A 26,233-nucleotide genomic window follows, 5' to 3' on the forward strand; every position below is an offset into this window, starting at 1 on the left:
GGAGGGGGGGGGCAGCCTCATCCAATCATAGCTCCTCTCACACATAACTGCCATATGTTGTTGATTGGACACCCCCTTCCCCCCCCCCCCCCCCTCAGCACTCCAGGCGGCACTTCCTGTGTTCGGACTTTGGTCCAAAGTCTGTGTATGAGTTGGGGGGAAAATGTGCAAATAAAACATAGAAAACTTCATTTTTTTAAAACAAAGTATATTAGAAATATTTTTTATTTAACATAAGGAGTGCAATAGCAAAAATTTGTTTTAATGAGAGTGCCCATTTAAAGGGGAACTTCGGTGGGAAAAAAAATGTTTTCAAATCAACTAGTGCAAGAAAGATAAACAGATTTGTAAATTACTTACTATTAAAAAATCTTTACCCTTCCAGTACTTATATCTGTTGTATACAGCAGCTGATACTACAGAGAACTTTGTGAAGTTCTTTCCAGTCTGACCACAGTGCTCTCTGCTGACTCCTCTGTCTGTGCCAGGAACTGTCCAGAGTAGGAGAGGTTTCCTATGGGGATATGATTCTAATCTGGACGGTTCCTGCACAGACAGAGGTGTCAGCAGAGAGCACTGTTGTCAGACAGAAAAGAAATTCATAAATGTCTCTGTTTTATACAACAGCTAATAAGTATTGGAAGGATTAAAGGGGTACTTTAAATCAACTGGTGGCAGAAAGTTAAACATATTTGTAAATTACTTCTATTAAAAAATCTTAATCCTTCCTGTACTTATTAGCTGCTGAATACTACAGAGGAAATTCTTTTCTTTTTGGAATGCTCTTTGATGACATCACGAGCACAGTTCTCTCTGCTGACATTATTATAATAATAATAATGCTTTATTTATTGTTGTCCTTAGTGGGATTTGAACCCAAGTCCCCAGCACTGCAAAGCAGCAGTGCTAACCACTGAGCCACCATGCTGCGCTTAGCATACATCTCCTATGCATCTACTATGCATGGTTGCTAACATGGACAGAGATGTCAGCAGAGAGCACTGTGTTCGTGATGTCATCAGTGTTCCAAAAAGAAAGGAATTTCCTTTGTAGCATTCAGCAGCTAATAAGTAATGGAAGGATTAAGATTTTTTAATAGAATTAATTTACAAATATGTTTAACTTTCTGCCACCAGTTGATTTAAAAGAAAAAAGGTTTTCACCGGTGTACCCCTTTAAGAAATGTTTAACTTTCAGGCACCAGCTGATTTGAAAACAATTGTTTTCCACCTTTTTTCCACCGGAGTTCCACTTTAAAGGGAACCAGGCAGTTCTCTTGCTGCTTAGTAAACCCTCAGTACCCTCAGTACCTTGTAGATTTCAGGGACAGCGTATAGACACTGTGCAAGTACGTCTTCTGTAATGCCACAAAATTCTGAATAAGCCTCGATTCAGGTAAGTAGTTATGGGGGCAGAGCCTGAGTGGAATCTAGTCACTCTGCCGCTGGCCTCTTCCCACCCACTCATGCTTAAAGGGGTACTCCGGCGCTTAGACATCTTATCCCCTATCCAAAGGATAGGGGATAAGATTACTGATCGCGGGGGTCCCGCCGCTGGGCACCCCCGTGATCTTGCACGCAGCACCCCGCGATCAGTCATCTTATCCCCTATCCTTTGGATAGGGGATAAGATGTCTAAGCGCCGGAGTACCCCTTTAACTGACATCCTAAATGGCAGACTTTACATGAAGTTCCCAGCACTCATAGTGTCAATCAAGGCTTGGGGGGCCTAATTACAAACCAGTGGCACTGTATGGAGGGGACTTAAAGGGGTACTCTGGTGGAAAACAATGTTTTTAACCCCTTTAGGACCCGAGGTTTTTCCATTTTTGCATTTTCGTTTTTTCCTCCTTACCTTTTAAAAAAATCATAACTCTTTCAATTTTACACCTAAAAATAGGGCTGGGCGGTATACCGGTTCATACCAAATAGCAAAATTTTTGTGCTGCACGATATTAATTTTTCTCCATACCGCAATACCGCCAGCGCTGTTATGCTCCCCCCCCCCCCAAGTCATGTTACCCGCCAGCGCTGTTCTGCTCCCCCCCCCCCAATAAATTATCAGCCCAGCGGGGTACTACTCACACATGTCACCCGCAAGCACTGCCCTCCTCCTCTTTGTTGCGGTCCACCAGTGCTGGAACTCTATACTGTACGCCAGTGGTCTCCAACCTGTGGACCACCAACGGAGGTGATAGGCTGAGCCCACTGTCATGTAAGAAGCCGGCTTCTTACATGACAGTGGGCTCAGCCTATCACTGGCCGGGGCGGGACATCGCTGCGGCCGGTGATAGGCTGATGGCTCTCAGACGTTCCCGTCCCCAGCGTAAGGCCGACGTAGGTAAGTTAAAGTTTAATTTGTTCATCTTTTGCAGCCCGGGCATAGGGATACAGCGTACAGCAGTGGTCTCAAACCTGTGGACCTCCGGCTGTTGCAAAACTACAACTCCCAGCATGCCCGGAAATTCGTTGGCTGTCCGGGCATGCTGGGAGTTGTAGTTTTGCAACATCTGGAGGTCCGCAGGTTGGAGACCACTGGCGTACAGTATAGAGTTCCAGCGCCAGTGGCCCGCAACAAAGAGGAGGAGGGCAGTGCTTGCGGGTGACATATGTGAGTAGTACCCCGCTGGGCTGATAATTAATAGGGGGGGGAGCAGAACAGCGCTGGCGGGTAACATGATTTGGGGGGAGCAGAACAGCGCTGGTGGTTAACATGATTTGGGGGGAGCAGAACAGCGCTGGCGGGTAACATGATTTTGGGGGGGGGGAGCAGAAAAAATACCGTTATGTCCAGTGGAACCGCCATAAGTTACAAAAATACCGTGATACACATTTTTGGTCATACCGCCCAGCTCTACCTAAAAATCCATATGATGGCTTATTGTTTGGACCACCAATTCTACTTTGTAATGACGTAAGTGATTTTACTTAAAAATGTACGGCGAAACAGAAAAAAAATCATTGTGAGACTAAATAGAAAAATACTAATTTTGGGGGCTCCCATTTCTACACAGTACATTTTTCGGTAAACATGACACCTTCTCTTTATTCTGTAGGTCCACACGATTAAAATGATACCCTACTTATATAGGTTTGATTTTGTCGTACTTCTGGAAAAAATCATAACTACATGCAGGAAAATTAATACGTTTAAAATTGTCATATTCTGACCCCTATAACTTTTTTATTTTTCCACATATGGGGCGGTATGAGGGCTCACTTTTTGCGTCATGATCTGAAGTTTTTAGCGGTACCATTTTTGCATTGATAGGACTTATTGATCGAAATTTTTTTGCGCGTACACCATTGACTATGCAGTTTAATTAACTATATATTTTTATAATTTGGACATTTCCGCACGCGGCGATACCACATATGTTTATTTTTATTTACACAGTTTTTTCTTTTAAATGGGAAAAGGGGGGTGATTCAAACTTTTATTTTTTTGCAGTGTTATAGCTCCCATAGAGGACTATAACACTGCACTCACTGATCTTTTACATTGATCAGTGGTTTCTCATATGAAACCACTGATTGATGATTCTGCCGCTTGACTGCTCACGCCCCCTCCCATAGACTTGTATTGAGGGGACGGGGTGTGACGTCACACGGGGGCGGAGTCATGACGTCACGGACTTCTGTTCCCGTGGTCGCGACCCAGACCCTCCAGCGCTTCTGGACAAGAAACAGGTGGGTGCCGCATGCTATATTGCGGGGGTCCCCAGCGGCGGGATCCCCGCGATCAGACATCTTATCCCCTATCCTTTGGATAGGGGATAAGATGTCTAGGGGTGGAGTACCCCTTTAACAGTCAACAAAAGAAAAAGCTACATTCTTACCCAATCTTGCTTGCAGCTCAGTTCCTCATACTTCATTTCTTATTCAGTCTTCTTTCTTCTGTTTTCTACTCTGGTCCACTGCTCAGTTCTTTGGAATTTACTGACAAAGAGGGGGGATTTAATTCTGCAAGCGTGACGCCAGCACACATCAGTTGGGGGCTTCTGCCCTCCTCCTCAGTGCAGGACAAGCAGGGATCTGTGTGGTGCGCTCTGAGCAGGATGAGAGACAGCCTGCAGCATGCCACCAGAGGCAGCTCTAGACTTTGTGAGGCCTGAGGCTAAACTCAAACATGAGGCCCCACATAGTTTTCTGAGGACTTCTCATGGTGATCTGAATGGCTATGTGAGATGGCTGTGCTGTTGCCGCAGTTCAAATCTCAAGTGGCAAGAGGGCATATAGATCAGGGGCATAACTAGTGTCCTATGGGCCCTATGGCAAATTCTGTCTACTACACAGATACCAGAATCCCCAATGCTACCGGTATAAGGGTAGGGTCACAAGTAATGGATCTACCAATGGCAGAACCTAGAGTGAGCCCCCTGCCAGTGCCCGTGTGTCTGCTCTTAGCAGCAATTTGCTGCTACAAGGACATACACGGGGATCTGCACGACTGTAGTAATCTGCATCCGCATGCGCAGTTCACTCGTGGCCGTTTACTACAGTCGCGGAGATCTATGTGTGTGCATAAAATATGCTGTAGATCCTTTACGTGTGACCCTACCCTTAAAGTAGGAATATTATCACCATACATATTACCATCACACTGTTACTGACCACGTCCTGTATACTCAGAGATCAATATTACTAATAATACCGGTGTACAAGAAGGAATATTATTAGCATACATGTCCCCATCATACAGTTACTGACCAAAACCAGTATACTTAGACCAATATTACCAATAATACCGGTATACAAGGAAGATTATTATTACCATATGTATTACCATCATATTGTTAAAGGATTTATCCACCATAAGGTGATTTTAGTACTTACCTGCCAGAACTGGGTATGTCCTGTTTGATTTTGTTCTCTAAACTACACATCCCACAGTTCCATGCTTGAAAGTTTGAGATCACTTTCCTTCCTCCCACACATCAGCCACCCCACCAATTGAAACACAGTGTTTTCAAACCAGGGGGCCTACAGTTGTTGCAAAATTGAAGTAGAACAGGCTCCCTTTGATCACCTGATTAGTGATGTCAGGTCTCGACGCACTGCAACCTGGGAAATACCGAGACATGGGTAATTTTGTATGCTGTTAAAAATAAATATTGGGGCAATAATCACAGAAGAATTGCGAGACAACCGTCACACATAGGTACAGACACTATATTATGAACGACACTAATTTTACAGCCCCTGTAGCATAGCCAAATAAAAAAAAATCCTGGAATACCCCTTTAATGACCACATCATGTATAAGGAGACTAGTGTTGAGCGGCATAGGACATATTCGAATTCGCGAATATTCGCGAATATATGGACGAATATTCGTCATATATTCGCGAATATTCGCATATTCGTTATATTCTTGTGTTATTTTCGCATTTGCGAATATTCTCGCATACGAAAATTAACATATGCGAATATTCGCATATGCGAACATTTGCATATGCTAATTTTCGCATATGCGAATTTTCGCACGACAGTCTCACACAGTAGTATTACAGCCTTCTTTACACCACACAAGCTGGAAGCAGAGAGGGATGATCACTGTGAGGTGTACTGTGAAAAAAAAAAAAAAAAAAAAAACGAATATTCGTAATTACGAATATATAGCGCTATATTCGCGAAATTCGCGAATTCGCGAATATGCGATATTCGCGAATAATATTCGAATTGCGAATATTCGTGAGCAACACTAAAGGAGACCAATATTACTAATAATACCGGTATACAGGGAGGAAGTTTATGACCGTACATATTACCATCATATTGTTACTGACTAGAGATGAGCGAACTTACAGTAAATTCAATTCATCTAGAACTTCTCGGCTCGGCATTTGGTGGCTTATCCTGCATAAATTAGTTCAGCTTTCAGGTGCTCCCGTGGGCTGGAAAAGGTGGATACAGTCCTAGGAGACTCTTTCCTAGGACTGCATCCACCTTTTCCAGCCCACCGGAGCACCTGAAAGCTGAGCTAATTTATGCAGGAAAAGTCATCAACTGCCGAGCCGAGAAGTTTGTGACGAATCGAATTTACTGTAGGTTCGCTCATCTCTATTACTGACCAAATCCTGTATACTGAGACCAATATTACTAATAATACCAGTACAAAAGAAGAAAAATAATCAGCACCAGACAAAAATAAGTACAGGCACAGGTGCTCATTGTTAGTTGTGTGTACTATCAGCAAGAAACAAATAATACTGTAACACCATGATCATGACTACCATTGCGACTGACTAATGACTGACTAGCACCACAATATTGTTACTGTATAAAATTCACAATACAAAGACCGATAATCCCAAATACACTGACCATACAGTGGTGGATACCAGCTATACATGATTTGTATACCAAATAAGTGATTATATACAGGACCATGCACCGTGCCATCACTGTGTATATTAACCCTGTACCGTGATGTCACTGTACATATTTGCCTTGCACTCTTAAGTGACAATACAGGGATTATATGCACAGTGACATCACAGTTCATAGTTAATATAAACAGTGTCATCAGTGTGATTATACACAATGATGTCTCTGTACAGGGTTAAAGGGGTACTCCGGTGAAAAACTTTTTTTTTTTTTTTTTTTAAATCAACTGGTGCCAGAAAGTTAAACAGATTTGTAAATTACTTCTATTAAAAAATCTTAATCCTTCCTGTACTTATTAGCTGCTGAATACTACAGCAGAAATTCTTTTCTTTTTGAAACACAGAGCTGTCTTCTGACATCATGAGCACAGTGCTCTCTGCTGACATCTCTGACCATTTTAAGAACTGTCCAGAGTAAAAGGAAATCTCCATAGCAAACATATGCTGTTCTGGACAGTTCCTAAAATGGACAGAGATGTCAGCAGACAGCTCTGTGTTTCAAACGGAAAATAATTTCCAATGTAGTATTCAGCAGCTAATAAGTACAGGAAGAATTAAGATTTTTTAATAGAAGTGATGAGATGTCCAGATGTTTCAAAAGTAATTATAGTTTAAAAATGCCACCAGAATACAGGTAAATAGTCACAGGGACGGGTCCTGGTGGCTGCTCCCTGCCCAGCCGGCTTGATTGACACATCTCTCCCTAGCAGTGTATAGGGAGACACTTGGAGACACAGTGGTCAGCACCACTAAGTCCAACACTACCCGCTAGAGACTTGTTTAACCGATGCTTGGACAGCAGACACCTTTTCCTGCATACAGATTAGTTGCTCAATCCCAATAGTGTATAGTAGTAGGCAATACAGTCTCGCAGTAGCAAATGATGGGAGGCACTCACCAATCTCTGTGCAAATAAAACCTTCTTCGGTGCAGCATAAATACTTACAGCTGCTGCACGTGATCCTCACTCTTCATCATACCATACCCATTCTCACACCTTATGATTTACAAATAAACCTCTCTTGTGATGTGTGAAAGAGGGTGTACATGTTAAAAGTATATAGAAAAGCATTACAAACATACAGGTGTGAGAATGGGTATGGTCTGATGAAGAGTGAGGAACACGTGCAACAGCTGTAATCTGTTTTGTAGCTATCGCGTTCTTGTCCACCACAATACTCTGTATCTATGCTGCACTGAGATAAAAAAAAATATTTGCACAGCGTGCTTCCCATGATTTTATACTGCAGGGGTGTATAGGGACTAGGTCTCCAAACTGTGGACTGCCAGCTGTTCCAACAGTAGTCTGGACATACTGGGATTTGTAGTTTTGCTGGGAGTTTTAGTTAAACAACAGGTCCACAGTTTGGAGACCATTGGTATAAGGAGATATGTGTCCCCCGCCCTGCTGGGACCCACCCTGAGAACTAATTACCGGGGTTCCAGTGGCATTTTCAAACTAAGATTACTCTGAATGACCGAGTCATTCAGAGTCCTGGGATCGTGATGCCTGCACCAGTTTGGTCCACCCTCTCCAGCCCCCACATAACAGGTCTCCCTACTCCAGCACCTCCCCCATCACAGGTCTACCCTCTCCAGCCCCCCACATCACAGGTCTGCCCTCTCCAGTCCCCCATCACAAGTCCCTCCCATCACAGGTCCCCGCTTCTTCAGCCCCCCACATCACAGGTCTCCCTTCTCCAGCACCCCCCCCCCCCATCACAGGTCTATCCTCTCCAGCCCCCACAACATAACGGGTCTCCCTTCTCCAGCACCTTCCCCCATCACAGGTCTACCCTCTCCAGACCCCCACATCACAGGTCTACCCTCTCCAGACCCCCACATCACAGGTCTCCCCTCTCCAGCCCCCCACATCACAGGTCTCCCTTCTCCAGCCCCCCCCCCCCCCACATCACAGGTCTACCCTCTCCAGTCCCCTACATCAGAGGTCTACCCTCTCCAGCCCCCCACATCACAGGTCAGCCCTCTCCAGCCCTCCATCACAGGTCTCCCCTTCTTCAGCCCCCCACATCACAGGTCTCCCATCTCCAGCCCACCCCATCACAGGTCCCCCCCTCTTCAGCCTCCACATCACAGGTCTACCTTCTCCAGCCCCCCATCACAGGTCTCCCCTCCCCAGCCCCATACATCACAGGTCTCCCCTCTCCAGCCCCCCACATCACAGGTCTTCTCTCTCCAGCCCCCCACATCACAGGTCTCCCCTCTCCAGCCCCCCACATAACAGGTCCCCCCTCTCCAGCCCGACACATCACAGGTCTCCCCTCTCCAGCCCCCCACATCACAGGTTCCCCCCTCTCCAGCCCCCCCCCCCACATCATAGGTCTCCCCTCTCCAGACCCCTACAACACAGGTCCCCCCCCTCTCCAGCCCCCCCCCCCCACATCAGATGTCTCCCCTCTCCTGCCCCCAACATCACAGGTCTCCCCTCTCCAGCCCCACCACATCACAGGTCTCCCCTCACCAGCTCCCCACATCACTGGTCTCCCCTCTCCAGCCCCCCCACATAACAGGTTCTCCCTTTCTAGCCCGACACATCACAGGTCCATCCTCTCCAGCACCCCACATCACTGGTCTTTCCTTCTCCAGTCCCCCACATCAAAGGTTCCCCCCTCTACAGCCCCCCCACGTCATAGGTCTCCCCTCTCCAGATCCCCACATCACAGGTCTCCCCTCTCCAGCCCCCCACATAACAGGTCTTCTCTCTCCAGCCCCCCATATCACAGGTCTCCCCTATCCAGCCCCCCATATAACCGGCCCCCCCTCTCCAGCTCGACACACTACAGGTCTCCCCTCTCCAGCCCCCCACATCACAGGTCCCCCCCTCTCCAGCCTCCCCACATCAGAGGTCTCCCCTCTCCAGACCCCCACATCACAGGTCTCCCCTCTCCATCCCCCTCACATCACATTACCCCTCTCCAACCTCCACATAACAGGTCCATCCTCTCCAGCCCCTCACATTACAGGTCCCCCCTCTCCAAACTCCACATAACAGGTCCATCCTCTCCAGCACCCACATCACAGGTCTACCCTCTCCAGCCTCCCACATGACAGGTCCCCCCCCTCTACAGCCCCCCCACATCAGAGGTCTCCCCCCTCCAGCCCCCCACATCACAGGTCTCCCCTCTCCAGCCCCCTCACATCACAGATCCCCCTCTCCAACCTCCACATAACAGGTCCATCCTCTCCAGCCCCTCACATTACAGGTCCTCTCTCTCCAAACTCGACATGACAGGTCCATCCTCTCCAGCACCCCACATCACAGGTCCCCCCCCCTCCAGCACCCCCCCAAATCACAGGTCTCCCTCTCCAGTACCCCCGACTCACATCACAGGTCTCCCCTCTCCAGCCCCCCCACATCATAGGTCTCCCCTCTAGAGACCCCAACATCAAAGGTCTCCCCTCTCCAGCCCCCCACATAACAGTTCTCAACTCTCCAGACCCCCACATAACAGGTCTCCCCTCTTCAGACCCCCACATAACAGGTCTCCCCTCTCCAGCCCCCCACATCACAGGTCTCCCCTCTCCAGCCCCCACATAACAGGTCTCCCCTCTCCTTCCCATGACAGGTCTCCCCTCTCCAGCCCACCCCATCACAGGTCCCCCCTTTTCAGCCTCCACATCACAGGTCTCCCCTCCCCAGCCCCCCATCACAGGTCTCCCCTCCCCAGCCCCCCACATCACAGGTCTCCCCTCTCCAGCCCCCACATAACAGGTCTCCCCTCTCCCTCCCATCACAGGTCCCCCCTTCTTCAGCCCCCCACATCACAGGTCTCCCCTCTCCAGCCCCCCCATCACAGGTCTCCTGTCCCCAGCCCCCCACATCACAGGTCTCCCCTCTCCAGCCCCCCAAATCACAGGTCTCCCCTCTCCAGCCCCCCAACATCACAGGTACCCCCTCTCCAGCCACCCACATAAGAGGTCTCCCCTCTCCAGCCCCCCACATCACAGGTCCCCCCCTCTCCAGCCCCCCCCCCACATCACAGGTCTCCCCTCTCCAGACCCCCACATCACAGGTCTCCCCTCTCCAGCTCCCCACATCACAGGTCTCCCCTCTCCAGCCCCCCCACATCACAGGTTCCCCCCTCTCCTGCCCCCCCCCACATCACAGGTCTCCCCTCTTCAGTCCGCCCCCACTCACATCACAGGTCTCCCCTCTCCAGCCCCCCCCCACATTATAGGTCTCCCCTCTCCAGACCCCCACATCACAGGTCTCCCCTCTTCAGACCCCCACATAACAGGTCTTCTCTCTCCAGCTCCCCATATCACAGGTCTCCCCTCTCCAGCCCCCCACATAACAGGCCTCCCTTCTCCAGCCCCCCCCCCACATCACAGGTCTAACCTCTCCAGTCCCCCACATCATAGGTCTACCCTCTCCAGCCCCTCACAACACAGGTCTACCCTCTCCAGCCCCCTACATCCCAGGTCTGGCCTCTCCAGCCCCCCATCACAAGTCCCTCCCATCACAGGTCCCCCCTCTTCAGCCTCCACATCACAGGTCTCCCTTCTCCAGCCCCCCCATCACAGGTCTCCCCTCCCCATCCCCCCACATCACAGGTTTCCCCTCTCCAGACCCCACATAACAGGTCCCCCCTCTCCAGCCCGACACATCACAGGTCTCCCCTCTCCAGCCCCCCACATAACAGGTTCCCCCTCTCCAGCCCCCCCACATCAGAGGTCTCCCCTTTCCAGCCCCCCACATCACTGGTCTCCCCTCTACAGCCCCCCCCCCCACATCACAGATTCCCCCCTCTCCAGTGCGCCCTCCCCCCCACATCACAGGTCTCTGCTCTCCAGTACCCCCCCCCCCCCCCACTCACATCACAGGTCTCCCCTCTCCAGACCCCCACATGACAGGCCTCCCTTCTCCAGACCCCCACATAACAGTTGTCCCCTCTCCAGACCCCCACATAACAGTTGTCCCCTCTCCAGACCGCCACATCACAGTTCTCCCCTCTCCAACCCCCACATAACAGGTCTCCTTTCTCCAGCCCCCCACATCACAGGTCTCCCTTCTCCAGCCCCCACATCACAGGTCTCCCCTCTCCCTCCCATGACAGGTCTCCCCTCTCCAGCCCACCCCATCACAGGTCCCCCCTCTTCAGCCTCCACATCACAGGTCTCCCCTCTCCAGCCCTTCCATCACAGGTCTCCCCTCCCCAGCCCCCCACATCACAGGTCTCCCCTCTCCAGCCCCCCACATCACAGGTGTTTGCTCTCCAGCCCCCCCCCCCACATCACAGGTCCATCCTCTCCAGCACCTCACATCACAGGTCTCTCCTCTCCAGCCCCCCCCCCCCCCCACATCACAGGTCCATCCTCTCCAGCACCCCACATCACAGGTTCCCCCCTCTCCAGCCCCCCCCCCCCCCCACATCACAGGTCTCCCATCTCCAGCCCCCCCCCACACTTACATCACAGGTCTCCCCTCTCCAGCCCCCCACATAACAGTTCTCCTCTCTCCAGACCCCCACATCACAGGTTTCCCCTCTCCAGCCCCCCATATAACAGGTCTCCCCTCTCCCTCCCATCACAGGTCCCTCCTTCTTCAGCCCCCAACATCACAGGTCACCCCTCTCCAGCCCCCCCATCACAGGTCTCCCCTCCCCAGCCCCCCACATCACAGGTCTCCCCTCTCCAGCCCCCTACATCACAGGTCTTTCCTCTCCAGCCCCCCACATCACAGGTCTCCCCTCTCCAGACCCCCCCCCCTTTCACATAACAGGACTCTGACCCCTTTCTCTTACATAGTAATAACATTAGGTGTCCCTCTCCTCTCACCCAGTATAGTAGATCTTCCCCCGAGCAGCTCCAGTCACTGTGTGCTGACAGGAGGAGGGCCCAGAAGCAGCGAGAAGACAGAGAGTAGAGGCTGAGGTGAGTGTCCTGTCTGTACAACTCCCAGTACAGACTCTATAGCCTCCAGACCTCCGGACCTCCGCTCACTGTATCAGCCTGTCAGCAGTCTCAGGACCTGTGTGTGATGCTGCAGCTGCAGTGACAATCCTGACAGACTGATACAGTGACTTGTCCACAGCCCGTACTCCAGCCTCTGCCGACACACAGGGTGGCCGGCCTACCGGGAATTTTCCTGATATCCAGGTAGGCCAGTCTGGCCCTGGCACCCCCTGACAACTGATATATGTAAAGAACGCTTCATTTAGGCATAAAAAACTGTATCAAACCTGTATCACTTGTGAAACCTCCCCCACAATTTAATGATATGCATCACATTTTACAACAACATGCTAAATTGTTGAATTATATTTTTGCTTTTAAGGTCTGATATCTCATATCTTTGTGAGAAAATGATGCATTCATCCTATCTGGTGTTTTTGCTCTGTGTGTGGTTTCCTCTTGAAACAGTGTGCAATGAAGGGAAGACTACTAAAGGTAAGTAGTTTTACAGATAGATTGCAAGTTCTGTGGTGACAAAAAAAAGTAGAAAGTGCTGATAACTATGTATTAATTTCTTTTTAGCAGTAATACTTAAAGGGGTACTCCGCTGGAAAACTTTTTTTTTTTATAAACTGGTGCCAGAAAGTTAAACAGATTTGAAAATTACTTCTATTTAAAAATTATCTCTCTGCTGACACCTCTGTGCATTTTAGGAACTGATCAGAGAAGCAGCAAATGCCCATAGCAAACCTCTCCTGCTCTGGACAGTTCCTGACATGGACAGAGGTGTCAGCAGAGAGCACTGTGGTCAGACAGAAAGGAAATTTAAAAAGAAAAGAACTTCATCCGTAGTATACAGCAGCTGATAAGTACTGGAGGGATTAAGATTTTTAAATAGAAGTAATTTACAAATCTACATGCAAAAAGAAGCGCATACGTGCACTCACCCCAAAGCAGGGACAATCCAGCCTGGAGGTCAGGTGGCTGTAACGGGATGCCGAGTCTCGGCGTCGGCGCTGGTGTGTGGCGCTCAGAGGCTACGCATTAGTTTGCGAAACAGCCGGCATAATGCGTAGCCTCTGAGCGCCACACACCAGCGCCGACGCCGAGACTCGGCATCCCGTTACAGCCACCGGACCTCCAGGCTCGATTGTCCCTACTTTGTGGTGAGTGCACGTATGCGCTTCTTTTTGCATGTATATTTTGTATACTTTACACTATTGTACGTGCACCCCGCAGGAGACATTGTCATAGCTCGCTGAGGATAGCTTCATAAACATGTCAAGGTGATATTGCTCCTAGGAGTGTCCTACCTCTCCTTTTTCTTTAAACCCTTTAAGGACTCAGCCCATTTTGGCCTTAAGGACTCAGACAAATTAATTTTTACATTTTCATTTTTTCCTCCTCGCCTTCTAAAAATCATAACTCTTTTATATTTTCATCCACAGACTAGTATGAGGGCTTGTTTTTTGCGCGACCAGTTGTCCTTTGTAATGACATCACTCATTATATCATAAAATGTATGGCGCAACCAAAAAACACTATTTTTGTGGGGAAATTAAAACGAAAAACGCAATTTTGCTAATTTTGGAAGGTTTTGTTCTCACGCCGTACAATTTATGGTAAAAATGACATGTGTTCTTTATTCTGAGGGTCAATACGATTAAAATGATACCCATTATTATATACTTTAATATTATTGTTGCGCTTAAAAAAAATCACAAACTTTTTAACCAAATTAGTACGTTTATAATCCCTTTATTTTGATGACCTCTAACTTTTTTATTTTTCCGTATAAGTGGCGGTATGGGGGCTCATTTTTTGCGCCATGATCTGTACTTTTTTTAGATACCACATTTGCATATAAAAAACTTTTAATACATTTTTTATAATTTTTTTTTAATAAAATGTATTAAAAAAGTAGGAATTATGGACTTTTTTTTTTTTTCGTTCACGCAGTTCACCGTACGGGATCATTAACATTTTATTTTAATAGTTTGGACATTTACGCACGCGGCGATACCAAATATGTCTATAAAAAATGTTTTTTACGCTTTTTGGGGGTAAAATAGGAAAAAACGGACGTTTTACTTTTTTATTGGGGGAGGGGATTTTTCACTTTTTTTTTACTTTTACTTTTACATTTTTTTTTACACTTGAATAGATAGGGGACTATTCATAGCAATACCATGATTGCTAATACTGATCTGTTCTATGTATAGGACATAGAACAGATCAGTATTATCGGTCATCTCCTGCTCTGGTCTGCTCGATCACAGACGAGAGCAGGAGACGCCGGGAGCCGGACGGAGGAAGGAGAGGGGACCTCCGTGCGGCGTTATGAATGATCGGATCCCCGCAGCAGCGCTTCGGGCGATCCGATCGTTCATTTAAATCGCGAACTGCCGCAGATGCCGGGATCTGTATTGATCCCGGCACCTGAGGGGTTAATGGCGGACGCCCGCGAGATCGCGGGCGTCGGCCATTGCCGGCGGGTCCCTGGCTGCGATCAGCAGCCGGGATCAGCCGCGCATGACACGGGCATCGCTCCGATGCCCGCGGTTATGCTTAGGACGTAAATGTACCTCCTGGTGCGTTAAGTACCACCTCACCAGGACGTACATTTACGTCCTGCGTCCTTAAGGGGTTAATTTACAAATCTATTTAACTTTCTGGCACCAGTTGATTTAAAAAAAAGTTTTTTTCTGGCGGAGTACCCTTTAATTTTTAGCAGAATATCCCAACATACATTATAATCATGTTCGATTGTAAATATAATAAACAATTTAACTCCTTAAGGATGAAGCACTTTTTTTTAACCCCTTAACCCCTTAAGGACACATGACGTTCTCATACGTCTCCATTTCCGAGTCCTTAAGGACACATGACGTATGAGAACGTCATGTGTTTTACCGGCCCCCCGCAACCATCTGGAGCGGATCCGGTGCCGGATGCCTGCTGAAATCGTTCAGCAGGCATCGGGGCATATCGCCCAGGGGGGTCATTATGACCCCCCATGTCGGCGATGGCCACAGATCGCTGGACAATTCAGTCCAGCGATCTGCGGTGGATTCCGGGTCAATCGGGTCTCCAGTGACCCAGTGACCCGGAATTATTGGCTGATCGGGGCCGTCAGAGACGGCCCCGAACAGCCAGAGCCAGCAGGGGTGAGGTGGCACTGGTGCCACCTCACGATCGCCCTGATTCTTCGGCCGACCAATCAGGGCGCCTGCTGCGGGTGTCACTCCCGCAACCCGCTCCGCCCCTCTTCCGGAGGACGTGAGTGGGTGCGGGACGTGCACCCCGGGTGCTGGGGACCCCGATCCGCGGCGTTAATGTTGGGATCGGGGCCCCAGGAGCAGCGGCGGCGGCGGCGACGACGAGGGACTGACCTGTGCAGCGAGGACCGTTGGAGGTGAGTGACAGCCTCCTGCTGTTGCTTAGCAACAGCTCCCAGCATGCAAAAAGGGCATGCTGGGAGCTGTAGTTATGCAAAAGCAGGAGGCAGACCACCACAACTCCCAGCATTCCCTTATGGGCATGCTGGGACTTGTAGTTTTGCAACAGCTAGAGGCACATTCCTTCTATGGAAAAGTGTACCTTCAGCTGTTGTATAACTACAACTCCCAGCTTGCACAATCAGCTAAAGTGCATGCTGAGAGTTGTAGTGGTGCATCTTATGGTTGCATAACTACAACTCCCAGCATGCCCGTTGGCTGTCGGTGACTGCTGAGAGTTGTAGTTTTGCAACAGCTGAAGGCACACTGAGTTAAGTAGCAAACCAGTGTGTCTCCAGCTGTTGCATAACTACAACACCCAGCATGCCCTTCCGCTGTCCGTACATGCTGGGGGTTGTAGCTTTTGCAATAGCTGAAGGCACACTGGTTGCAAAACACTGAGTTTGTTACCAAACTCGGTGTTTCACAACCAGTGTGCCTCCAGCTGTTGCAAAACTACAACTCCCAGCATGCACTGATAGACCGTACATGCTGGGAGTTGTAGTTTTGCAACAGCTGGATGTCCCCCCCCCCCCCCCAATGTGAATGTACAGGGTACACTCACATGGGAGGAGGATTACAGTAAGTATCCGGCTGCAAGTTTGAGCTGCGTCAAATTTCTGTCGCAGCTCAAACTGCCAGCGAGAAACTACTGTGAACCCCCGCCCGTGTGACTGTACCCTAAAAACACTACACTACACTAACACACAATAAAATAAAAAGTAAAAAACACTACATATACACATACCCCTATACAACCCCCCTCCCCAATAAAAATGAAAAACGTCTGGTACGCCACTGTTTCCAAAACGGAGCCTCCAGCTGTTGCAAAACAACTACTCCCAGTATTGCCAGATAGCCGTTGACTGTCTAGGCATGCTGGGAGTTTTACAACAGCTGGAGGCACCCTGTTTGGGAATCACTGGCGTAGAATACTCCTATGTCCACCCCTATGCAAGTCCCTAATTTAGGCCTCAAATGCGCATGGCGCTCTCACTTTGGAGCCCTGTCGTATTTCAAGGCAACAGTTTAGGGCCACATATGGGGTATCGCCATACTCGGGAGAAATTTCCTAACAAATTTTGGGGGGTATTTTCTGCTATTACCCTTTTTAAAATTGTAAAAATTTTGGGAAACCAAGCATTTTAGGTAAAAAAAATATATATTTTTTTACATATGCAAAAGTCGTGAAACACCTGTAGGGTATTAAGGTTCACATTACCCCTTGTTACGTTCCCCGAGGGGTCTAGTTTCCAAAATGGTATGCCATGTGGTTTTTTTTTTGCTGTTCTGGCACCATAGGGGCTTCCTAAATGCGGCATGCCCCCAGAGCAAAATTCGCTTTCAAATAGCCAAATGTTACTCCTTCTCTTCTGAGACCTGTAGTGCGCCAGCAGAGCACTTTTCACCCCCATATGGGGTGTTTTCTGAATCGGGAGAAATTGGGCTTCAAATTTTGGGGGTATTTTCCGCTATTATCCTTTTTAAAAATGTAAACATTTTGGGAAAACAAGCATTTTAGGTAAAAAAATAATTTTTTTTTTACATATGCAAAAGTCGTGAAACACCTGTAGGGCATTAAGGTTCACGTTACCCCTTGTTACGTTCCCCGAGGGGTCTAGTTTCTAAAATGGTATTCCATGTGTTTTTTTTTGCTGTCCTGGCACCATAGGGGCTTCCTAAATGCGGCATGCCCCCCAAAAACCATTTGTCGCTCCTTCCCTTCTGAGCCCTCTACTGCGCCCGCTGAACAATTAACATAGATATATGAGGTATGTGCTTACTCGAGAGAAATTGGGTTTCAAATACAAGTAAAAATTTTCTCCTTTTTACCCCTTGCAAAAATTCAAAAATTGGGTCTACAAGAACATGCGAGTGTAAAAAATGAAGATTTTGAATTTTCTCCTTCACTTTGCTGCTATTCCTGTGAAACACCTAAAGGGTTAATACACTTACTGAATGTCATTTTGAATACTTTGGGGGGTGTAGTTTTTATAATGGGGTCTTTTATGGGGTATTTCTAATATGAAGACCCTTCAAATCCACTTCAAAACTGAACTGGTCCTTGAAAAATAGTGAGTTTGAAAATTTTGTGAAAAATTTCAAAATTGCAGCTGAACTTTGAAGCCCTCTGGTGTCTTCCAAAAGTAAAAACTCATAAATTTTATGATGCAAACATAAAGTAGACATATTGTATATGTGAACCCAAAAAAAATATATTTTGAATATTCATTTTCCTTACAAGCAGAGAGCTTCAAAGTTAGAAAAATGCAAAATTTTCATTTTTTTCATCAAATTTTGATTTTTTTCACCAAGAAAGGATGCAAGTTACCAGAAAATTTTACCACTAAGTTAAAGTAGAATATGTCACGAAAAAACAATCTCGGAATCAGAATGATAACTAAAAGCATTCCAGAGTTATTAATGTTTAAAGTGACAGTGGTTAGAATTGCAAAAAACGCTCCGGTCCTTAAGGTATAAAATGGCCTGGTCCTTAAGGGGTAAAGGACTCAGCGTTTTTCATTTTTTGCACTTTAGTTTTTTCCTCCTTACCTTTTAAAAATCATAACCCTTTCAATTTTCCACCTAAAAATCCATATTATGGCTTATTCTTTGCGCCACCAATTCTAATTTGCAGTGACATTAATCATTTTACCCAAAAATCCACGGTGAAATGGGAAAAAAAATCATTGTGCGTCAAAACTGAAGAAAAAATGCTGTTCTGGGGGCTTCCGTTTCTACACAGTGCATTTTTTGGTAAAAATGGCACATTATCTTTATTATGTAGGTCAATGCGGTTAAAATGATACCCTACTTATATAGGTTTGATTTGGCGTACTTCTGGAAAAAATCATAACTACATGCAGGAAAATTTATACGTTTAAAAATGTACTCTTCTTACCCCTATAACTTTTTTATTTTTCCGCGTATGGAGCGGTTTGAGGGCTCCTTTTTTGCACCGTGATCTGATGTTTTTATTGGTACTATTGTTTTGATTGCTTTTTATTCATTTTTTAATGGTATAAAAAGATACCAAAAATATGCTATTTTGGACTTTTGAATTTTTTTGCGCATACGCCATTGAACGTGCAGTTTAATTAATGACATATTTTTATAGTTGGGACATTTACACACGCGATGATACCACATATGTTTATTTTTATTTACACTGTTTCAAACTTTTATTAGGGAAGGGGTTAAATCACATTTATTAAAGGGGTACTCGAGTGGAAAACTTTTTTTTTTTTTTTTTTTTATCAACTGGTGCCAGAAAGTTAAACCGATTTGTAAATTACTTCTATTAAAAAATCTTAATCCTTCCAGTACTTATTAGCTGCTGAATACTAAAGAGGAAATTATTTTCTTTTTGGAACACAGAGCTCTCTGCTGAATCACGAGCACAGTGCTCTCTGCTGACATATCTGTCCATTTTAAGAACTGTCCAGAGTAGGAGAAAATCCCCATAGCAAACATATGCTGCTCTGGACAGTTCCTAAAATGGACAGAGATGTCAGCAAAGAGCATTGTGCTTGTGATGTCAGCAGAGTGCACTGTGTTCCAAAAAAAAAAAAAATTTCTCTGTAGTATTCAGCAGCTAACAAGTACTTGAAAGTTTAAGATCTTTTTAATACAAGTAATTTACAAATCTGTTTAACTTTCTGGTACCCCTTTAACACTTTTTTTTACTTTATTTTTTGCAGTGTTATAGGTCCCATAGGGGGCTATAACACTGCACACACTGATCTTTTACACCGATCACTGGCATGTATTAATATGCCACTGATCAGTGTTATCCAGTGCTTGACTGCGCCTGCCTGGATCTCAGGCACGGAGCAGTCATTCGCCGATCGAGGCAGGTAGAAATCCTACCGGTGTCCTGTAAGCTGTTTGGGGTGCCGCAATTTCATTGTGGCAGTCCCGAACAGCCCGACTGAGCTGCTGGGATACTTTCAGTTTCACTTCAGATGCGGCGGTCAACTTTGATCGCCGCGTCTAAAGGGTTAATACAGGACATCACCGCGATCGGTGATGTCCTGTATTAGCCGCGGGTCCTGGCCGTTGATGGCCACCGGACCGACCCGATATGAAGCAGGGTCAAAATCCATATTATGGCTTATTTTTTGCATCACCTATTCTGCTTTGTAGTGACATTAGTCATTTTACCCAAAAATCCATGGCGAAGTGGGAAAAAAATAATTGTGCTACAAAATTGAAGAAAAAACGCCATTTTGTAAATTTTGGGGGCTTACGTTTCTATGCAGTGCATATTTCGGCAAAAATGACACCTTATCATTATTCTGTAGGTCCATATGGTTAAAATGGTACCCTACTTATATAGGTTTCATTTTGTCGTACTTCTGGAAAAAATCATAACTACATGCAGGAAAATGTATACGTTTATTAATGTCCTCTTCTGACCACTATAACTTTTTTATTTTTCAACGAACAGGGCGGTATGGGGCTAATTTTTTGCGCCGTGATCTGAAGTTTTTATCGGTACCATATTTGTTTTGATCAGACTTTTTGATCACTTTTTATTCATTTTTTAATGGTATAAAAAGTGACCAAAAAAAATTTTTTGGGACTTTGGCATTTTTTTACGTGTACGCCATTGACTGTGCAGTTTAATTAATGATATATTTTTATAGTTTGGACATTTACGCATGCGGCAATACCACATATGTTTATTTTTATTTACACTGTTTTATTTTTTATATGGGAAAAGGGGGGTGATTCAAACTTTTATTAGGGAATAATCTTTATTAACACTTTTTTTAAACTTTTTTTTGCAATGTTATAGCTCCCATAGGGACCTATAACACTGCACACACTGATCTTTTACACAGATCACTGGCGTGTATTAACATGCCTGTGATCATTGTTATCGGCGCTTGACTGCTCCTGCCTGGATCTCAGGCACGGAGCAGTCATTCGCCGATCGGACACCAAGGAGGCGATTTCACTACGGCTGTCCCGAACAGCCCAACTGAGCAGCCGGGATACTTTCACTTTGGCTTCAGATGCGGCAGTCAGCTTTGATCGCCGTGTCTGAAGGGTTAATACAGGGCATCACCGTGATCGATGATATCCTGTATTAGCTGCGGGTCCCGGCGTGACCCCGCGGCATATCGCGGGAGCCGGCGGAGGACGTAAATATACGTCCTTCGTCGTTAAGGGGTTAAACAACTGATGCCAAAAAGTTAAACAGATTTGTAACTTACTTCTATTAAATAATCTTAATCCTTCCAGTATTAGTCAGCTGCTGTATACTACAGAGAAAATGATTTTCTTTTTGTATTTATTTTCTGTCACTGTTAAGGATCGACCGAGGTGAGGCATTAAAATGTGAGTGACCTCTGCTGCATATGGCTGAGGGCACCAGATTCACACCAGACACAGGATGTTTGTATAATACCTCCTTTCTCTCAGCATACTCCCAAAGGATCTGCCCCCAAGGAGTTCTGATTTTATCCAGGAAATACAGTTGGTTTTTACATTGTGCAAAGAAGGAGGTTTAGTTATGACATCACAATTAGCAATTGGTTGTTCGATTATTGTGTCCGTATATATTAGCATATCTAGTGTCCATTAATTTCATTCTTGGCCAAAGTTCATTTATGCAGCCCTCTCGCTCTATTACTGGAAAATTCCAGTTCTTTGCCCTTCTTATACAATCTGCATCTTCCTCAAATGTTTGGACTTCTGACATCTCATCTTGGGCCTTCTAGCGTTGTTCCAAGGTTATTTAGTCACAAGTAGATTGCAAGCTCAGGAACATGGTGCATAGTTTAAAAAGTAGGTAACAGATATATTTTTTCAGCACTGAAAGTGACATATAAATATATAAGTATTAATGTATATATTGTCAGTCAGAATCATTTTGATCAACTTGACCACAGTACTCTCTGCTGACACCTCTGTCCATGTCAGGAACGGTCCAGAGCAGGAGAAAATCCCCATAGCGAACATATGCTGCTCTGGACAGTACCAAAAAGAAAAAAATTTCCTCTGAAGTATACAGCCGCTAATACGTACTGGAAGGATTAAGAATTTTTAATAGAAGTCATTTACAAATCTGTTTACCTTTCTGGCACCAGTTGATTTAACCCCTTAAAATCATAACTCTTTTATATTTTCATCCACGGACTAGTATGAGGGCTTGTTTTTTGCGCGAACAGTTTTCCTTTGTAATGAGATAACTCATTATATCATAAAATGTATGGTGCAACCAAAAAACACTATTTTTGTGGGGAAATTAAAAAGAAAAACACAATTTTGCTAATTTTGAAAGGTTTCGTTTTCACGCCGTACAATTTACGGTAAAAATGACATGTGCTCTTTATTCTGAGGGTCAATACGATTAAAATGATACCCATTATTACATACTTTTCTATTATTGTTGCGCTTAAAAAAATCACAAACTTTTTAACCAAATTAGTACGTTTACAATCCCTTTATTTTGATGACCTCTAACTTTTTTATTTTTCCGTATAAGCGGCGGTATGAGGGCTCATTTTTTGCACCATGATCTGTTCTTTTTTTTGATACCACATTTGCATATAAAAAAAATTTAATACATTTTTTATAATTTTTTTTAATAAAATGTATTAAAAAAGTAGCAATTTTGGAATTTTTTTTTTTTACGTTCACGCCGTTCACCGTACGGGATCATTAACATTTTATTTTAATAGTTCGGACATTTACGCACGTGTCGATACCAAATATGTCTATTAAATTTATTGTTTACGCTTTTTGGGGGTAAAATAGGAAAAAACGGACGTTTTACTTTTTTATTGGGGGAGGGGATTTGTCACTTTTTTTAACTTTTACATTTTTTTACATTTTTTTTTACACTTGAATAATCCCCATAGGAGACTATTCATAGCAATACCATGATTGCTAATACTGATCTGTTCTATGTATAGGACATAGAACAGATCAGTGTTATCGGTCATCTTCTGTTACATAGTTACATAGTTAGTACGGTCGAAAAAAGACATATGTCCATCAAGTTCAACCAGGGAATTAAGGGGTAGGGGTGTGGCGCGATATTGGGGAAGGGATGAGATTTTATATTTCTTCATAAGCATTAATCTTATTTTGTTCCAGGAATGTATCTAATCCTGTTTTAAAGCTGTTAATTGTTCCTGCTGTGACCAGTTCCTGAGGTAGACCGTTCCATAAATTCACAGTCCTCACGGTAAAGAAAGCGTGTCGCCCCTTGAGACTAAACTTTTTCTTCTCCAGACGGAGGGAGTGCCCCCTCGTCCTTTGGGGGGGTTTAACCTGGAACAGTTTTTCTCCATATTTTTTGTATGGGCCATTAATATACTTATATACGTTTATCATATCCCCCCTTAAACGTCTCTTCTCAAGACTAAACAATTGTAACTCCTTTAATCGCTCCTCATAGCTAAGATGTTCCATGCCCCATATTAGTTTAGTCGCGCGTCTCTGCACCCTTTCCAACTCCGCAGTGTCCCTTTTATGGACAGGTGCCCAAAACTGAACAGCATATTCCAGGTGAGGCCGTACCAATGATTTATAAAGGGGGAGTATTATGTCCCTGTCCCTTGAGTCCATGCCTCTTTTGATACATGACAATATCCTGCCGGCTTTGGAAGCAGCAGCCTGACATTGCATGCTATTCTGTAGTCTGTGATCTACAAGTACACCCAGATCCTTCTCTACCAGTGACTCTGCCAGTTTAATCCCCCCTAAGACATACGATGCATGCAGGTTATTAGTACCCAGATGCATAACTTTACATTTATCCACATTGAACCTCATTTGCCAAGTGGATGCCCAGACACTTAGTCTATCCAAGTCATCTTGTAACTTATGCACATCCTCTATAGACTGTACTGTGCTACAAAGCTTGGTGTCATCTGCAAAGATAGAAACAGAGCTGTTAATACCATCCTCTATATCATTGATAAATAAATTAAACAACAGCGGGCCCAGTACTGAACCTTGGGGTACACCACTAATAACCGGGGACCAATCAGAGTACGAATCATTGACCACCACTCTCTGGGTACGATCCATGAGCCAGTGTTCAATCCAGTTACAAACTAAAATTTCCAAACCCAAAGACCTTAACTTACCTGTCAGACGTCTATGAGGGACAGTATCAAACGCTTTAGCAAAATCCAGAAACACTATATCCACAGCCATTCCTCTGTCAAGGCTTCTACTCACCTCTTCATAAAACCAAATTAGATTGGTTTGACCACTTCTATCCTTAGTAAACCCATGCTGGCTATCACTTATAATACAATTATCCCCTATGTATTCCTGTATGTAATCCCTTATAAGTCCTTCAAACAATTTACCCACAATGCACGTTAAACTTACCGGTCTATAGTTTCCTGGGGAAGACCTAGAGCCCTTTTTGAAGATTGGCACCACATTCGCCTTGCGCCAGTCCTTGGCACTATACCAGACACCAGAGAATCTCTAAATATCATGAACAGGGGTACAGATATTACTGAACTTACCTCTCTAAGAACTCTTGGGTGTAGTCCATCCGGTCCTGGGGATTTGCTTACATTTATATCACTTAACTTACCTTGTACCATCTCTACATTAAGCCAGTTCAATACATTATATGATGTGTTACCAGCACTGACCTGTCCAATGTCAGCTCCTTCTTCCATAGTGTATACAGAACTAAAGAACCCATTCAGTAGCTCCGCCTTCTCTTGATCGCCTGTGACAACCTCCCCATTATCATTATTAAGGGGTCCTACATGCTCTGTCCTTGGTTTTTTTGCATTTATATATCTAAAAAAATATTTAGGATTAGTTTTGCTTTCTTTGGCCACCTGTCTCTCATTTTGAATTTTTGCTGTTTTTATTACATTTTTACAGATTTTATTAAGCTCCTTGTACTTTTTAAATGTTATAGCTGACCCATCAGATTTGTATTTTTTGAAGGCAATTTTTTTGTTGTTTATTGCTCTTTTAACATCATGTGTCAGCCATGTAGGATTTAGTTTTAATCGTTTATATTTGTTCCCCTTTGGTATATATTTAGCTGTATAGTTATTTAGAGTTGATTTAAAGATGTCCCATTTACCTTCTGTATCAGTATTTGACAACACCTCCCCCCAGTCTATGTCCTGTAGTGCAGCCCTCAGCCCAGGGAAATTTGCCTTTTTAAAGTTATATGTTTTTGCCTTCCCCGCCTGTCTTTGTTTTCTACATTTTAAGTCAAAAGTAACTATATTGTGGTCGCTATTACCAAGGTTTTCCCGCACAGTTACATTGCCAACCAGCTCTGCGTTGTTGGAAATGATCAGATCCAACAAGGCATCACTTCTTGTTGGGTCCTCCACAAACTGGCCCATAAAATTATCCTGCAATAAATTTAGGAATTGTCGCCCCTTTGTAGTTTTAGCCAACCCCGGACTCCAATCTATATCTGGATAGTTAAAATCTCCCATTATTACCACTGTACCTGCCCGGGCGGCCCTCTCTATTTGTTTATGAAGCCGAACTTCTATCTCTTCAGTGATATTAGGGGGTCTGTAGATTACACCAAATACTATTTTTTCAGTATTTCCCTCCTTTTGTAATTCTACCCACAATGATTCCACATCCTCAGAATCATCACACACTATGGCATCGTTCACACTGACTTTCATACCACTTCTTACATACAGACAGACTCCACCACCTTTTCTGTTCATTCTATCCTTGTGAAACAATGTAAACCCCTGCAGATTGACAGCCCAGTCATGCGAGGAGTCCAGCCATGTCTCAGTGACCCCAACTATATCAATATGTTCCTCCAGTATCAAGGCCTCAAGCTCCCCCATTTTATTTGCTAGGCTTCTGGCATTTGTGAACATACACTTTACATTTCCATCCTTTATGTTATTGGGGTTAATGGGATTCAAGGGTGTAAGTTTTATTTTCCTATGAAGCTTATTCCTATTAACTATTCTAACCCCTCCCTCCGCTCCACCCCCAGGTACATTTATAATTCCCACCTCTCTATCTACACTATCTTCCCCCTCTTTGCTGTAGGTTCCCTCCCCCCAAGTCCTTAGTTTAAACACTCCTCCACCCTTCTAGCCATCTTCTCCCCAAGCAAAGCTGCACCCTCCCCATTGAGGTGCAGCCCGTCCCTACGGTAGAGCCGGTAACCGACAGCGAAGTCAGCCCAGTTCTCCATGAACCCAAACCCTTCCTTCCTACACCAGCTTCTGAGCCACTTGTTTACCTCCCTGATCTCCCACTGCCTCTCTGGTGCGGCTCGTGGTACTGGTAGTATTTCAGAAAAGACTACCTTGGAGGTCCTTGCCTTAAGCTTGCGGCCTAAGTCCCTGAAATCACTTTCTGGTCTGCTCGATCTCAGACCAGAGCAGAAGATGCCGGGAGCCGGAAGGAGGCAGGTGAGGGGACCTCCGTGCGGCGTTCTGAA

At 45.3% G+C, this 26,233-nt stretch overlaps 1 protein-coding gene across 1 annotated transcript in view; it reads left to right on the top strand.

Moving 5' to 3' along the window:
* LOC130357485 (granulocyte-macrophage colony-stimulating factor receptor subunit alpha-like) overlaps positions 1-26,233 on the top strand; it is a 139,396-nt gene that overhangs the window by 55,617 nt on the left and 57,546 nt on the right. The window contains exon 4 of the mRNA XM_056560184.1: positions 12,687-12,799. Coding sequence (XP_056416159.1) covers positions 12,687-12,799 — 113 coding nt within the window. The remainder of the gene's footprint in view (positions 1-12,686; positions 12,800-26,233) is intronic.

The sequence above is a fragment of the Hyla sarda genome, chromosome 2 (genome assembly GCF_029499605.1).
Source record: "Hyla sarda isolate aHylSar1 chromosome 2, aHylSar1.hap1, whole genome shotgun sequence".
NCBI classification, from domain to species: Eukaryota; Metazoa; Chordata; class Amphibia; order Anura; family Hylidae; genus Hyla; species Hyla sarda.